The sequence below is a fragment of the Mauremys reevesii genome, linkage group 8, assembly GCF_016161935.1.
Source record: "Mauremys reevesii isolate NIE-2019 linkage group 8, ASM1616193v1, whole genome shotgun sequence".
Classification (NCBI taxonomy): Eukaryota; Metazoa; Chordata; order Testudines; family Geoemydidae; genus Mauremys; species Mauremys reevesii.
The window spans coordinates 15,858,360-15,873,621 of record NC_052630.1 but is presented as its reverse complement, the minus strand read 5'-3'; the positions used below and the strand labels follow the sequence as shown (position 1 = coordinate 15,873,621).

The 15,262-nt window shown below is 45.4% G+C and overlaps 1 protein-coding gene across 6 annotated transcripts in view; it reads right to left on the bottom strand.

Annotated features, from left to right (window-relative positions):
* The window catches only part of ARHGAP26 (Rho GTPase activating protein 26), a 302,495-nt gene that overhangs the window by 175,729 nt on the left and 111,504 nt on the right, over nucleotides 1-15,262 (bottom strand). For all 6 annotated transcript variants that reach the window (XR_005583882.1, XM_039485733.1, XM_039485735.1 and 3 more), the window contains exon 11: nucleotides 7,240-7,318. Coding sequence is in view for 5 of the 6 variants with exons in the window: in XM_039485733.1 (XP_039341667.1) it covers nucleotides 7,240-7,318 (79 nt within the window). In the remaining variant the exon portion in view is untranslated. The remainder of the gene's footprint in view (nucleotides 1-7,239; nucleotides 7,319-15,262) is intronic.

Genomic DNA, 15,262 nt, shown 5'->3' with positions numbered 1-15,262 from the left:
TGCAGGTGGCTCAGCATCTCTGAAAAAAATCAAGCCTTATGTGGTCCCTTTAAGGTGCCTAGTGCTCTAAGCTCCCACTGACTTCACAAAATTTGAGGGCTGTCAGCACTTTGCAAGATCTGGCACCGGCTCACTAACAAGATTCCAAGTTTTCTGTGCAGCTCAGCAGTTACAGAACTGAGGCTCTGCGTAGGTCTGCACCGCAGTTGGCGGTGTGACCGCAGCTCAGGTAGGCACACCTGTGCTAGCTTTAATCTAACTAGTGCGGCTAAAAATAGCAGCGAAGATGCAGCAATACGGATGTTGCAATGGGCTAGGAACATGAGTAAATAGCCAGAGTTCCAGGTGTGCAATTCAGCTGATAATGAAGTCTTTGCCACCACACCTTCCCTGCTGCTTTTAGCCACACTAGCTAGATTAAAAGTAGCAGGGCGTGTCTACATGATCTGCAATCACACCTCGGATTGCAGCATAGGTATACCCCGGTATATATACACGTGCGCTCGCATGCATGCCCAGATCAAGCAATTTATCCATGCATTGGAGTGGCATGCTGAGAACTGTTGAAACTCTTTATGCCATTTGGCTATTGACACTGGATTCACCATAATCTCAGGCTGTAGTTATTAGGGTCAAGTGCACTGGAGCAACTTGAAAAAAAAATTAACCCAAAATGGGAATCTAATAATCCCGGGAGGTCAAAAGAAAAGTTCAGTATGGGTTAGATATGAATGGATGGAATAGACTGTGAGCCACTGTTAGTTCAACCCTAACCACTACTGAGCTTTCTAAAGTTCTTAGCACTAACAAATGGGGCCAGATTTTCCACAAAAGCTCTGTGCCCTTTTAGGAACCTGAACAAAGCAACCAGAAGTGCTCAGAACACAGCAGATAATACAATGGGGAGCAGGGGCGGCTCTAGTAATTTCGCCGCCCCAAGCAGGCATGCCTGCGGAGGCTCCACCGAAGCCGCGGGACCAGCGGACCTTCCGCAGGCATGCTTGCGGGAGGTCCACCGGAACCGCCTGCCGCCCTCCCCGCGGGACGCCGCCCCAAGCGCGCGCTTGGTGCGCTGGGGTCTGGAGCCGGCCCTGATGGGGAGGTTGCCCTTTGGAAAATCTGGCCCCAATGTCTATTATTAATTCTCTCCGTGAGTTATCCTAGTGAACCTTTGGAAGGCTGTCAAAATGGGACCGGTGAACCTTTTGGCATTAGCTCGTCGCTTGTTTTCATTCATTGCATAATGGATTATTTATTAATTAATAAGGAGTGCCTAGAAGTGTGCTAGGGGCTTCTCAGAATGCAGACACTGTCCTTGCCCACCCAAGCTGGCAAACTATACTAAGGAATTAAGCGGAAAGAAAAACAAAAGGGAAAAAAATGGACCAAGAAAAGACTTGTTTTTGTAACTTCATTTCAGCATGCTATACTAAGAACACCACAAAGCAAGGACTGGCACTGATTGCCTCAGCATAACCAAGGAGATGGCCTATTTCAGTTTACAGCAACGACAACCAGTTCCAAGAAGTGACTCCTACCAAAATGATCAATATAAAAAGTATCTCCCCCCAACTCACCTTTTTTTTGAAGGGCAATTACCATTTACCTACTAAGACAGAGCTGCTCAGATCCTCCTGTACCATATTTTGTCCCAGAGAATTCCAGGATGTTACATTCCCCTTTTAAAAACACAATTTTGTAGCTATAAACTGGTCAAGACCGTGCAACAAGTTCATACAGCTCAGCCAGGATGCGACTTATGGACTAAGCTGCTTTTCTTTGTTTGTTTGTTTTAAGAGACAAGTTGGGTGATGTAATATCTTTTACTGGACCAACTTCTAGCAGTGAGAGAGGCAAGCTTTCAAGTCACGCAGAGCTCTTCTTCAGCTCTGGGAAAGGTACTCTGAGCATCCCAGCACAATGCTAAAATATGTTCCACAGGACCACCCAGAGGATTCAGGGGGCCTGGAGAAGGGTCGAGACTTCGGCAGCACTTCAGCGGCGGGTCCTTCACTTGCTCCGAGGCTTCCGCTGCACTGAAGGACCCGCCGCCGAAGACCCGGAGCGAGTGAAGGGCCCACCGCTGAAGTGCCACCAAAAACCCAGAGCAGTTTGCGGGGCCCCTGCGGGGCCGGGACAAATTGCCCCACGTGCCCCCCACTCTGGGCGGCCCTGATGTTCCACCTGGCATTTTGCTGTGACACCTACGGTACCTTCCCTAGATCTGAAGAAGGGCTCTGCATGGCTCCAAAGCTTGCCTCTCTCACCACCACAAGTCAGTCCACTAAACTACATTAACTCATCCACCTGGTCTCTCTAATATCCTGCGACCGCACAGCTACAACGATACTATTTTTTCTTGACAAATAGCTTTTAACACCTCAAGTTCCAAATGCTTCAGGGAAGTTGTGGCACATTTCAGGAGGTGTTTAGGTGAGGATGATCTTTAGGGCTCTGATCACTAGTGTTTTGGAAAGTAGGAACAAGGTAACGCTGACCCTATGATCGCTCCTCTGGCTGGCATGCTCAGTGCAGACTTGGCAAGAAAAGCCCCAATCTTACTAAAATGCTTATCTTGTTCTGTTCTCTGCCACAAAGCAAACAGCCTAATTTGTGCCTCTTTTAATCCCACAACGTACTACAGTCACCTTTCTGAGTACATACAAATGTTATCCTTCACTCAGTCTCCTATAAAGAAGCACTAGCTTTGGCATGTCCCCTCCCCCAATACATACATTTCAATATTTGACTTGGACGGGGGGGGGGGGGGAGAACCAGTACATTTTAATGCTGAAAAAAATAATGAAAAGCCAGTTTAAACGCTCTGTGTTGAGACTAAGACTTCCCTTGTTTCTAGCCTCCATGAGTGATATAAAGCAAACTTGTGATTTTTAAGACAACTAATTACACCAGTGAAAGCTTAATAGAAAGCTGAAGTCATCTCTATCTGACTGTCGCTCCTAGCACTGAAGGTATGGTAAATCATTTCAATTTGTTAAAATACCTTGGCTAATAACTCAGATTCCATATTGACTCCCGGTTAAATAGTATCACTGCATTGTTTTTTAGTTTTAAAGTAAGTGCAATTAAAAAAAAAAGCAACTGAATCCACTTTAATATTGTTACACACTGGGCTTCTAAATTTGTTCATGGAGTTTTTCTCCAACACTGTCCATTTTTTCCTATATTGAACCTTTCAAGCAAGAAGAGAGACTGGAAGCGAGGTCAGCTTCTTTTCAAGGCCAGTAAAATAAAGTAAGAAAAAAGAAGAATCACAATTCATAGTTCTGGGAGTTTAGGGGTTAAACTTACTTATTGTGCAAAGCAGACTTTGTGAAATAAGCCTAACAACTGACATCCTGGTGTCATAAGACAAAACCACACGCAACAAATTTACAACCCAATTTCCTGTAACTTTAGAGTCGGGGACGAGGTGGATCAAGGACAAGGAATCTGCCTTATCCACCAACTGTGCTTTTTCCACTAATGCCTTATGACTGCAATTCTGTATGGTACTTCAGTAGGTGAGGGTGCCAGTGGTGTACATGGATGGCCAGTTCAAAGTGCTGTAAACATACATCAGTCATCGCATCTCCAAAGTGATAACCTGCATAGGTAAATGTACTAAGCCAGTGTTTTTCAAATCGTGGGTTGCAGCATGTACGGTGCTGTGTCACCTTGCTCTGGTCAGCACTGCCGACTGGGACGTTAAAAGTCCCGTCAGCGGTGCTGCCCCGCTATGGCAGGCTAGTGCCTACCTTTTCTGACACCGCATTGCACCCCGGAAGCGGGCAGCAGTGGGTCCAGCTTCTAGCCAGGGGGCTCTGTGTGCTGCCCCCGCCCCAAGCACTGGCTCTACACTCCCATTGGCCAGTTTCCAGCCAATGGGAGCTGGGAGGGGGGGTGCCTGGGGGTGCAAGTTGCGCGAAGCCGCTTGCATGCCTCTGCCTAGGAGTCAGACCTGCGGAGCTGTTGTTGGCCACTTCCAGGATGCAGCACGGTCCGCGGTGCTGGAACAGGCGGGAAGCCTCTGACTGGGAGCCACTGGAGGTAATTCCACACCCCAACCCCAGGCCCCAATCCCCTGCCCCAGTCCTGACACCCCCCTCAACCCAGACCCCCCTCCTGAACCCCAAACCCCTCATCCCTTGCCCCACCCCAGAGCCTGCACCCCCAGCCCAGAGCCCTGACCCCCTCCCACACCCCGACTTCCAGCCCTGAGCCCCCCATAACCTCTGCGGAGCCCCTTCCTGCACCCCAAATCCCTCATCCCCAGCCCCACCCCAGAGCCTGCATCCCCAGCCCAGAGCCCTGACCCCTTCCCACATCCCAACTCCCTGCCCAAGCCCTGACCCCCACAGCCCAAAACCCCTTCCTGCACCCCAAACCCCTCATCCCCAGCTCCCTTGGGTCACGGGAATCAAAAAATTTTCTTCAACATGGTCCCCAGAAAAAAATACACCTCTATCCTGATATAACGCGACCCGATAAAACACGAATTTGGATATAACGCAGTAAAGCAGTGCTCCGGGGGAGGGAGGGGGCTGTGCACATCGGCAGATCAAAGCAAGTTCAATATAACGTGGTTTCACCTATAATGCGGTAAGATTTTTTGGCTCCCGAGGACAGCGTTATATCAGGGTAGAAGTCTAGTTTGAAAACCACTGTAGTAAACTAGCTAGCCACCTAAACAGATGGGCATTACAGGGAAGAAAATAAATGTGCAAAGGTCAGTATGAAGGACTGGACTGTTTTTTAACTAGTTCACATAAAACTAGGGCCACCAAAATCTGGGCTGCTCAGTATTATTTATTATTTTATAGCACCTTTTGCCATTGTGGCACTTTACAAACAAGTAAGAGAGACAGTCACCGACCAGAGGGGCTTACAATCTGTGGCACCGATCCTGTAATCCTAACAACTGACTCTACCACCTGTGCAAAACCTGATGCAGTCAACAAGACTAAACCTGGGTGAATGGATCTGCGTATTGAAGGATCATGCGGCTTATATTTGACATGTCACAACAAAAAGGTACAGTGAAGCTGGGGGTAGGGAGAGTAGAAGATTACAAGGACAAGAGAAGGACAGTTTGTGATCATGTCATGTGTTTTACTGTACATGTCTTGATCGCTCTTTTAATTGATTGTGCTATTTTTATTATTGCAGTTAGGAGGAGGAAGCAATATTATCATCTCACTTCTGTAGCAGCAACTGCAGAAACCAGATGGGTCGTAATTTAAAAGAGAGAAGACAGCTCATATATGGGAGCCGGAGAACTTGATTTGAATTATATAGGAATACTTTCTTAATATGATTGCTTCCAGCTAGACAAGAAGCTAAGGGGAGGACTGGCTATCATGTACAGGTGTCCCAAAAAGTCAGGGAAAAAAGGAAGGTGATGGGATGTGCTGGGCTTTTGGCATTATAACATACACCCAGTTGCACTAACCCCATTTCTTTCTGGTGCCTACCAACTTTCCCTCTATGCATGAAGCCTTCCTCAGGAGACTGTTCCTGGAAATAAGGAGTCTGTAGCTACAATTAAGCACTGCCCAGAACTCCGTTTTAGTGTCAGAGTTCTATTGCGGGGGCTGGGGGCGGGAGAGAGAGAGAATCAGTATTTCATTTGTTTGAGTAACTGATCAAGTCTTGGAAAAACTGTGATGTTTGAAGAGTTTACAGGAATCAGTGAGGAAATGCCATATTTGAATAGTAACCAGGGCACATACACTTAAGCCTTTTGGTTTTTTGAACCATTCCAACCAGTCCAAAAATAAGTGGCCTGACCAAAAACAGCCTCTGCTATGCAACCACCCCCTAAATTGTCACAACAGGTGTCCAGCCCACTGCATACAGGCATGTTTCACCTTTGTTTACTCACCACTTCTCTAGCACACAGCCAGCAACAGATAAGCAACCAATACGGACACTGCCCTAATGAATCAGATCCAAGGTCCATCTAAATCAATATCCTGTCTTTCACAGCAGCCAGCACCTGATGCTTCAAAGGAAGCTGTGAGAGACTCACAGTGGGCAGATATGGTCTCTTCCTGATCTCTAATAAACAGAGACTGACTTAAACCCTGAAGCATGAGGTCAAAAACTCTCCCAAAATGTATAGCTATTGATGACAACATAAATGTCCAATTCCTTTGTGAACCTTGCTAAACTCTAAGCCTCAGTGACTTCCTGTGGCAATGGAGACCCACAGTCTAATTATGCACTTCCTTTTATCATCTTTGAACATAGCATCTTTTAAATGGTGCACATTCTGAAATGTGAGGGTCACAACCTTGAAATATTGCCCAAGAGTTTAAACAGCACCTGCAGTCATGCAATTCGAGCTTCATCTCGACCACTGCTTTAATCCTTAGATAATAATTTTCTGCTTCAAGCCTCAGATCCAATTGGTATTTATACTACATAGGAACTAATCTTGACTGTTTATTACTGTGCTGTAACACAGAGCGCTAGAATAAAATTACAACAGAAAACCCATGCATTATCAATATTAAAAGTCCTCCACATTCACCAGCAGAAGTGGCATACAGGGAAAACCTCCATCTTCTCCACCACTTGTGAAACCCATGTGCTGTGCTCCTTTGGCAAAGCAGAAGTAAACACAATCACAAGACATGGGCTGCTGAAGGAGCAGGTGTAGCACTATGGTAGCTCAGTGGTTTGAGCACTGGCCTGTTAAAACCAGGGTTGTGAGTTCAATGCTTGAGGGAGCCCATTTAGGGGACTGGGGTAAAAAATTGTCTGGGGATTGGTCCTGCTTTGAGCAGGGGGTTGGACTAGATGACCTCCTGAGGTCCCTTTCAACTCTGATATTCTATGACTCTTACTGGAACACTGTAAAGCATCCTGAGAACAGCAGGCCGCAGAAAACTCTGCAAATCACACACTGTATATGTTCTTCCTTAGATTGTGTTGCTGTGGTTTCCTGTTAACACAACACAGGAGCATGGTTGTGCTAGTTTAGCCTATGTTCCACAGGAGCAAAGGTAGCCAGAGCTCTCCAGCCATCAAAGCACAGGAGATAGAGTATTACCTCAAATATTTAACCACAGTATTAAAGGATTCTCATGCCAGAACCAGAGAGCTGCCTCCCAGATACAGTGCTCATGGAGGCTGGCAAGTTCAGAATGACACACTGCTTCACAGCAGACAATCGGGCCAAGAAAAGAGCCTTTTGAGTCTTCTCAACGGGTATTCATTACTGTCCCTTCTTACCGGTTCCCGGCCATCCATAGCCTCCATCCAAAGCTTTCGGTCCTCTTCAGAAAGTGCTTGCATAGTGATCACACCAGGCCTGTGGAGAAGAAAGAAACACTGCAGTGAAAAAAGAAAAAGAGGAATTAAAAAAAAAATCAATCAATCTCATCAGGTGGAGCAGACAGAAAGAGAAGATGAATTTGGCATAAGGTTCAAGAAGATTCCAGGTCTGGAGCACAGAAGGTCTTTGAAATAAATGAAATTAAGCCTCAAAGCATCCACCAAGGTTTTACAGGAGAACCAATATAATACTGGAATAGGACATTTGACAACAAATTCTTCTCTCTCGTAGCCTGGTACAACTCTATTGACTTCAGTAGTACTGCACTGGTGTAACTGATAGCAGAGCATGGGCCGTGGAGTTTATTGAAGGTATCCAAAAAACAAGGAGCAAGCAGGTTACAATAATGAATCCAAGGACATTAAGGGCTCAGAATAACCTGGGCATAAACCCCAGACAACATAACAGTAGCTTCACTGGAATGAAGCTTCACTGAAACTTGCATCCTGAATTCTGAGGTATGAACACCTCCACAAGCTGCCATGGCTGCAAATTGCTACTGATAGTCCAAGTTTATACCCACCCACACTGATGATACCTTAAGTTAAAAAAAAAATTGTTTTGTATTATATATACACATATCAATGGCTGTGATGAGTTGTTTACTTACTCAAATTCATAGATTGCTGCCTGCTCTCCAGCATGGAAATCCCATTTTATTTAGTACAGTCAACCAGCAGGTTTCAATGGAGATTCATCCCTCTACCACACCCAAACAACAAGGGGAAATGCTGATCAGAAGAACTGTTACTTCTCCCCACATTGGAGGAGGCGGAGGTGAAAGAAGATTTTGTATATGCTTAATATCAATCCTGATGAGATTGCTGGCATTGCAACCAGACAGGATCTGCCAGTAACTCATGTAAACAACTATCAACAAGGGCCTACCTAGGCATTCCTCATTTATCCAGAAACTTTTCCGTTCTGTATCCCAGTTGCCACTGTTTGCAAATTCAACTTAAGTATTGGATTAAGTACAATCCAAGTTAAGCTTTTGTCACTCTGGGTTCATACAATCTTTGAACAACATGAAAAGCAGAAAATTCAGACCTCTTATTGCCTTTATACTTGGGAATATACATATTTTCTATTCACTATAGTGCAAAACGCCCTGTTTTCCTCACACCTTGTTTTCTCTTCTCATTCCTTACTCTTCTTTCCCTATTTCTTTCACATCCATTTTACAAGTAGCTCTTTCCCCATTTAACCTGGACACAACTATACCCCAAGGCTGTAGTGTACGACGACAGCTCTGTGCTGAGGCTGATAAAACACCACTCAAAACTATAGAATAAGCAGCTTGAATGGTGCAAATATCGTTAAGTATCCTAAGAAGGAAAACACCTGAGATATAGTCCTTAACATGGCATGTTAGCGTACAGAAGCCTTATGCCTCCCATAGCTGGGATCCAGTTCTACGCCACTTTCACAAAAGTTATAGAGAATTTACATCCTGGGACATATAAGCACTATAAATAATAGCTAGCTTTTCTGTAACACTTTTTTCCTGCAGATCTGAAATTGCTTTACAAACAAGGGGCTTACTGACCTCATTTTAAAAAGAGACTGGGAAACACACACAGATGAACTGCTCTGCCCAATGCATGTGCAGTAACCCTCACCCTGGCACTAGCTAGCACCTGCTGCTGCTGTGATACAACAGCACAGAATGCTGTCCTGGAGAGAGAGAGATGGCCCAGGACAGGGCAGCTTGAGCTAGGTAGGAGGTTCAGAATCTACCTGAAAGACAGGAGAACAAAGGTAGGGGACTGGGAAGTGAGAAGGAGGAAAGAAGGAAAATAGGAAAGGTTTCAGGTCAGGGGAAGCAGAAAATAAAATAAAAAAAAAAAAAAAAAGATGACCTGGGTATGTGAGCAGGCACTATTAGGGAAGAGAAACAGAGGGAAATAAAATCTACAGATCTACCAGAGAAAGAGTATCAAGGGAAAAAACTGAAAGGAAATATATTTGGTGAAAAAGAGAATTGATCAAAAAGCTGTGTTAGATGAAACAGAACCTGAAAACGGTAAACAAGAAGCCTAAAATACAGGAACCGAGAGAATGACTGTTTAAATACCTACTGATGGAATATTGTTCAAAGGTGCCTGATGGACCAGGGAGGGCCCACTAGGTGAAGAAACCCCGCTTGTGGGTCAACTCGGTGAAAAGAGGTACGGGCACAAGAACATCGAATCTAAGGGAGCACTTCAAGCCAAAGAAACACAAAGAAGCAAAGATTTACAGCCAAGGAGAGGGAAAGATAAACATTCTCTGAAATGATACAGTATATTGTTAAGTAATCTCTTTTGTTGTGGTTAACAACAATGCATTTGGTACTAACTGCCCAGCATGTACAAGCACACAAAAGGTTAATGAGTTGGTAAGCTACAGTCTATTGTTACAAGTAGTAAGTTTGGTAATGTTTATATTATTTATGCTCATGGTACAATTTTGAAGTTTTTCCTTATAAAGTTCTAAAAATTTTAAATGATCCCTTTTGTCTTGGTTTGCCTCTGCCTAGCTTAATGGGTCACTACACAGGGGGCAGGCTGGGAATAGAATCAGGTCTGCAGATACTCAGTCCAGTGCTCTAGCCACTGGACCGCACTGCCTTTGTAATACCTAATTTATTTATTTTTAAGACTAACTGCTCCCTTTGTAGGGTTGAAACATGGTTTGTTAACACTGTGCACAAAAAGCATGAGGATCCTCAATACGATCAACAGCGAACAGCATGCCCAAGAACTTGGATGAAATTCTGCATTAGAGGAAGCAACATATAAAGTGTGCTGCCAAGACCAGTGCAGGGCAAAGGGATTTATGGGAGTGTGTCACAAAGGTTTATTTAAACAGGATACAATTTAATGATTTGGTTTTTAATTTGATCCTACAAATCCCAATTTATCCTTCTGCAATCAGCGACTATGAACAGATCTGAGATGGTCCCAGTCACTGTCAACTTTGTAAGTCTGTATCAATATCCAACTATAGGGCATTGAGGTTTCCAAAAGAACACCAGTGAAGCCAAGTCACATGCTGCCTCATTGGGATTCAAAACAAGTAAACATGGAGTCTAACTACTGTGCTGCTTTCATAAAGCCAGGTTATGGGGAACATGCTTCATTCTGAATTTGATGTTTGAGATAGCGTATAGGGTGTTGGGTTTTTTCCCCTGACAAGTTCCTTTATTATTACAGCTCACTTTTCATGACTGAAATGTATAGCTTCCCGGATAACAGGGAAAATACAACCACGCAATGGTAGGAGCCTCGGTGAGGAGATTGAATGCATTCGGAAAAGTGTGTTGGAACTCTCCTTGTAGAAATATTTGGGTGTCGTCACTCACTAAAATCATTTAACCGGAGGACTTCTGACATTCATGTTTGTATACACGGTGAGTGCTCCAGCCCCAGAACTGCAGCAAAATTCAGTATGAAGGATCACGGCTTTCTGTAGCGAAATACAGCTGGTGCGGACAGAAAAGAACAAGCACACTGACTTCACAGGCATTATTCAGGCTACTTGCTGTCAGCGAGTGTTCAGCACACAACATGCCCTCCTCTTCATATTAAATCTCCAGTAACAGGTGAGGGCTGTGAGAACCTGAGTTTCCAACATGCCCTGCTCAGAGATGATTCAACAGGCGAATGAAAGGTGCATGATTGTAATGAGGTCTATTTGACACCTGACAAGAGCAGAGCCTCTGCTAGCCAGTAAAACATTAATAAGACATTCCATTTTAGACAGATTGATGTTTATAGGTGCCACAAAAGCTGCTGAAAAAGGATCAGAAACAAGGGGCAGAGGACCAAGCCCAAACCCTGCAATCCACTCGCCCGAATATCACAGTTGCCAATAGACAATTCACCAAGGACTATTACAGACACAAAGCAGCTCTCAGTTTACCCAGTAGAGGACAAGGGTTGTTCAGGCTTGCAACAAGTTTAGGGCCAAGTAATCCAGAAAGAATGTATGTTATCTTTGCTAATCCCCTTGGTGAATCAGTCAGTACTCACAGGCTTAGTGCTGTGGAAGGTTACCTATTTTCAAATGGAGAGGAAACCACTTCATCTTCACTCCATTTGGAAAAGAAACATGGCTTTAAGCCCTACACCAGTACTATCAGGGCAAGGAACAAAGCTCTGTGTCTGGTAGACAAGAGGATTTGACGGAAACAGTGGAATCAGTATCTAGTGGGTGGATAATTATCAACAGTATTTGCTGAGTGCTCACGATGAACCTTTTCCTAGAAACATCTTTATGAACTGTGGCAGGTTGGTACCAACCTCTCCCTTGATGGACAGAGATCACATCATGTGTTCTTTCAAAACAAGAGTTTAAGTTAAGGGCAAATGTCTACTGGGGATGCTAACATCCTAGTTAAGGATCACTACGAAAAAGGGCTGTATTCTCAGCTAAATGTGTGAGTGAGAGACAGAGAAAAACAAAATGTGTTAATTTCAGTCTCTTACCCAAGGAAACTTAAAAAAAAAAAAAAGGAATTGAAATTGTTCGTTCATAAAAAGCTAGACTCCCGAGTCCCAAGCAACTAAGGACTAGTTACGTTTGAGAGTTAATTTGGATATGGTGGGGTATGAATTCACAGCAGAATAGCTATTCCTGAATAACTGTGCATAGACACACTTGTTCCAGAATAAGAATGCCTTGCTCCAAATTAACTTAATCCACTTCAGAGTAAGGCACTCTTATTCTGGAACAGTTAATCAGCACAGCTATAGCTAGAACTATAGTTATTCAGGAACCCCTAATAAGGTCTCCTGAGGACAATACAGGTTTTTCATGCCCCACATTCTCTCAGGCACGGGATAAGAAGTGATAAAAGATGTTTGCTCTGCCTCTAAGCAGATAACAAACCGTTGGTGTTTACTTCAAAGTCAGACATTTTAACAATATGGGAGGGGAGAGAGGCTGTGAAACAATTAAAATGCCATTTATATTTCAAATGCATTTGCATTTTTCCCCACATAATTCATTTGCTGAAACATATATTGTGGTGCTTTAGTATACAGAACTGCCTTCCTGGCTGTGGGGCATTTTAAAAGATCCCAGCACATTACTTCACTTATTGTTATTTGTACAGTGCCAGCAGCACGCTGGGCATTTTACAGACAAGTCTGAAGACACAGTCTCTCCCTAGAAGGGCTCACAATTGAAACAACAGTTTAAGTACACACAGCTATGGAGTCCACGCCAGCTGGCGGCTCAGTCAGTGAAGCACCATGTAAAATGAACATTACAGCCAGCAGTTTCCAAGAGTGGCTGTTAAGTTTCAATGCTCAGCCTGAGACACTGAGAGAAGCCTTGCCCAGATTCCCTCACAGCAGATCTCACTAAATATAATTAAATATATATGAATACAAATATATTAATATAAATTTATTAATACTTGATTAAAGAAATTTTAAAGCCTAAGAGTGATGGGGAATACAAACCGCACACTGGAGAGGAAGGGGCTAACAAGCTGCTCTGCAACCAGGTGGCCCCACCCCAGCCTGCCTGAAAATCCTGCACAGGGGCGAGGAGGAACACGAAAAGGGAAGCAGAGTAGCTCAGTAGCAGGAAGTGAAGATGAGCTTACCCACACTCTGAGCTCCAGAGAAGGAGCACCACAGACTCTCCTGATGCCTGAGAGCTGACCAAGACCACAAAGAAGGGGCCGGTGATTCTCTGAAGAACAGAGACTATCTTTGTGTTTTAATTTTTATCTTTAGCTGGTGGGAAGTGATCCAAGGAGGCAGCTGAATAACACCCCAGGGTGCAGGATTTAGCTGCCTATCATAGGGCTCTGGACTGGAGTCCAGTGGAGAGGGTGGACTTGAGCTCCCCTATCACCCTCTAAAGAGGGACAACTACAGAGGCTTAGCCCTGACATGGGGAACCTATCTGGGAGGGAAAAGACCCTGAAGATAAAAGGGTCTGGGCCACAGGTTCTCAACCAAACAGCGGTGCCCTGAGGCCTCCAGGACTCCTTATTCTTGTCCTGAAATGGACAGACTTGAATAATTACCAGGCCGGAAGGCAGAGTCACAGAAAGGACAGACCACGCAGGGCAGAGAAACAGTAAGAAATGGGGAAGCTTGGAAGACAATCTGGTACAACCCTGCCCGACCACTAGGCTGCATCGGTGGTGAGCATTCCCTTTCACAATAAGGTATCCCAGGACAGGCGTATACATTTAATATGTATATTCATTTCACTATGTTAGGCATACAGACACAAACCTTGAAGTCAATACAAATTTTGTTTTAAATGAGCAAGGTTTAAAAGATTAAATATCCAGGGAAAATCAACGTTAATACCAAAAAAGTCAAAAGTTTAATCCAAAATGTCTCTGGAGGAAAAAAAAGTTGCTTTTCTTCTTCCAGAAGAATAAAGAATGAAAGCAAGAGAAAAAGATAACAACTTTGACTCACGCCAAGACAATTTAAGTTGCTTTATAAGAGACATAAAACAGCTTACTAATACAATCTGCAAGGCTGAGCTAAGAGCTGAATGCCCGGTGAAGAAGTCTGAAATTCTGATTTAAGCAGTGACAAAGTGACCTTGTGTTTGCAGAATGACATACCTCACATTGCTATGTCAGTCTCAGGAGCCATACTTAGGTCAAACAGCAGAGCCCAGACACAGACCAAGTCCTCAAAATGAAGTATGGGAGGGGAGGAGGGAGAAAAAGCTGCAAATGAGGAGGGATTTAGTGCCTGTGCCCTTGAAGGGTCACTCCACTGACAACATAAGCAAAGGCCTCATCTACTGCCTTGCTAGAAACATTCCCCCATGATCGCAACACATAACAGGAATCTTAAGGGTAGTTACTAAATGCAGTCAATATGTTCTTTTACTCCTGGTGGAATTCTGTGCCACTGCATGTGCAGAATTCATGTCCCCTGCATATTTCTTTGTTTCCCCACAGAAAAATGACTGTCCGACAGGGAAGCTGCAAGAGCAGTCACGCACCACTCCCTAGCAGCACAGGTACACCGTTTCAGGCACCCGTAGTAGCCGGCAGAGAGATAAATCACCACAGGGCTGCGGACAACCCAACCAGCAGCTCCTACCCAGAGCCAGTATCAGCTGCTAGTCCGGGCTGCCCTGGAAGCAGGAGAGGACGGGACGTCTTCTTCCCCGTAAGAAGTGGCTGGGGCTGCATCAGATCCACACCCAGAAACCTCTCCCAGCTGCAGGAAGCTCAGCATCCTCCCCTGCTTCCTGTCCCCATTGCTCCTCAGCTGTTGGGGGTGGGGATGTCACTGTATTGGGAGCTGCTCCCCCATTCCCCCAACGCCCGTGCATCTGGACCTCTCATACCCAGACACCACCGCCAAGCTTCACCCCATACACCTAGAACCCCTCTAGCACTCCATATCCAAACCCCACCCCACTGAACCTCAACCCTTGCATCTGGAGCCCCAGACCCATGGCCTCAGGACCCCCACCACTGCACCCAGACCACCCCCCACTGAGTTCCCTGCACTCAAACCCCCACCCTGATGAGCCCCATCCTCCTGCACCGCCCTGAGCCCCCACATCCAGACTCCCACACCACTGACCCCCAAATAGCTGCACCCAGACCCCCACCCCACCAACCCTCACTCCCCCAGCACCCAGGCTCCCATGCTGAGACCCCCACGCCCAGACCCCTCCTCTGAGCCCCAACTACCTTAACCTGGAAGTCCCTGCAGAGTCCCATTGGAACCCCGCAACGAGCCTCCGTGCATCCAGATCCCCCCACACTAGACCCCCGCACTGAGCTGCCTGCACCCAGACTGTGCCCCACAGAACCCTCTCACCCCACACCTGGATCCCTCCACACTCAGCCCCTTCACACTTGGATCCTGCCTTGTTGAGCCTGCCTACCCCACACCTGGTGCACCTGGTGCAGAGGGGCAGGGCTGTGTCAGG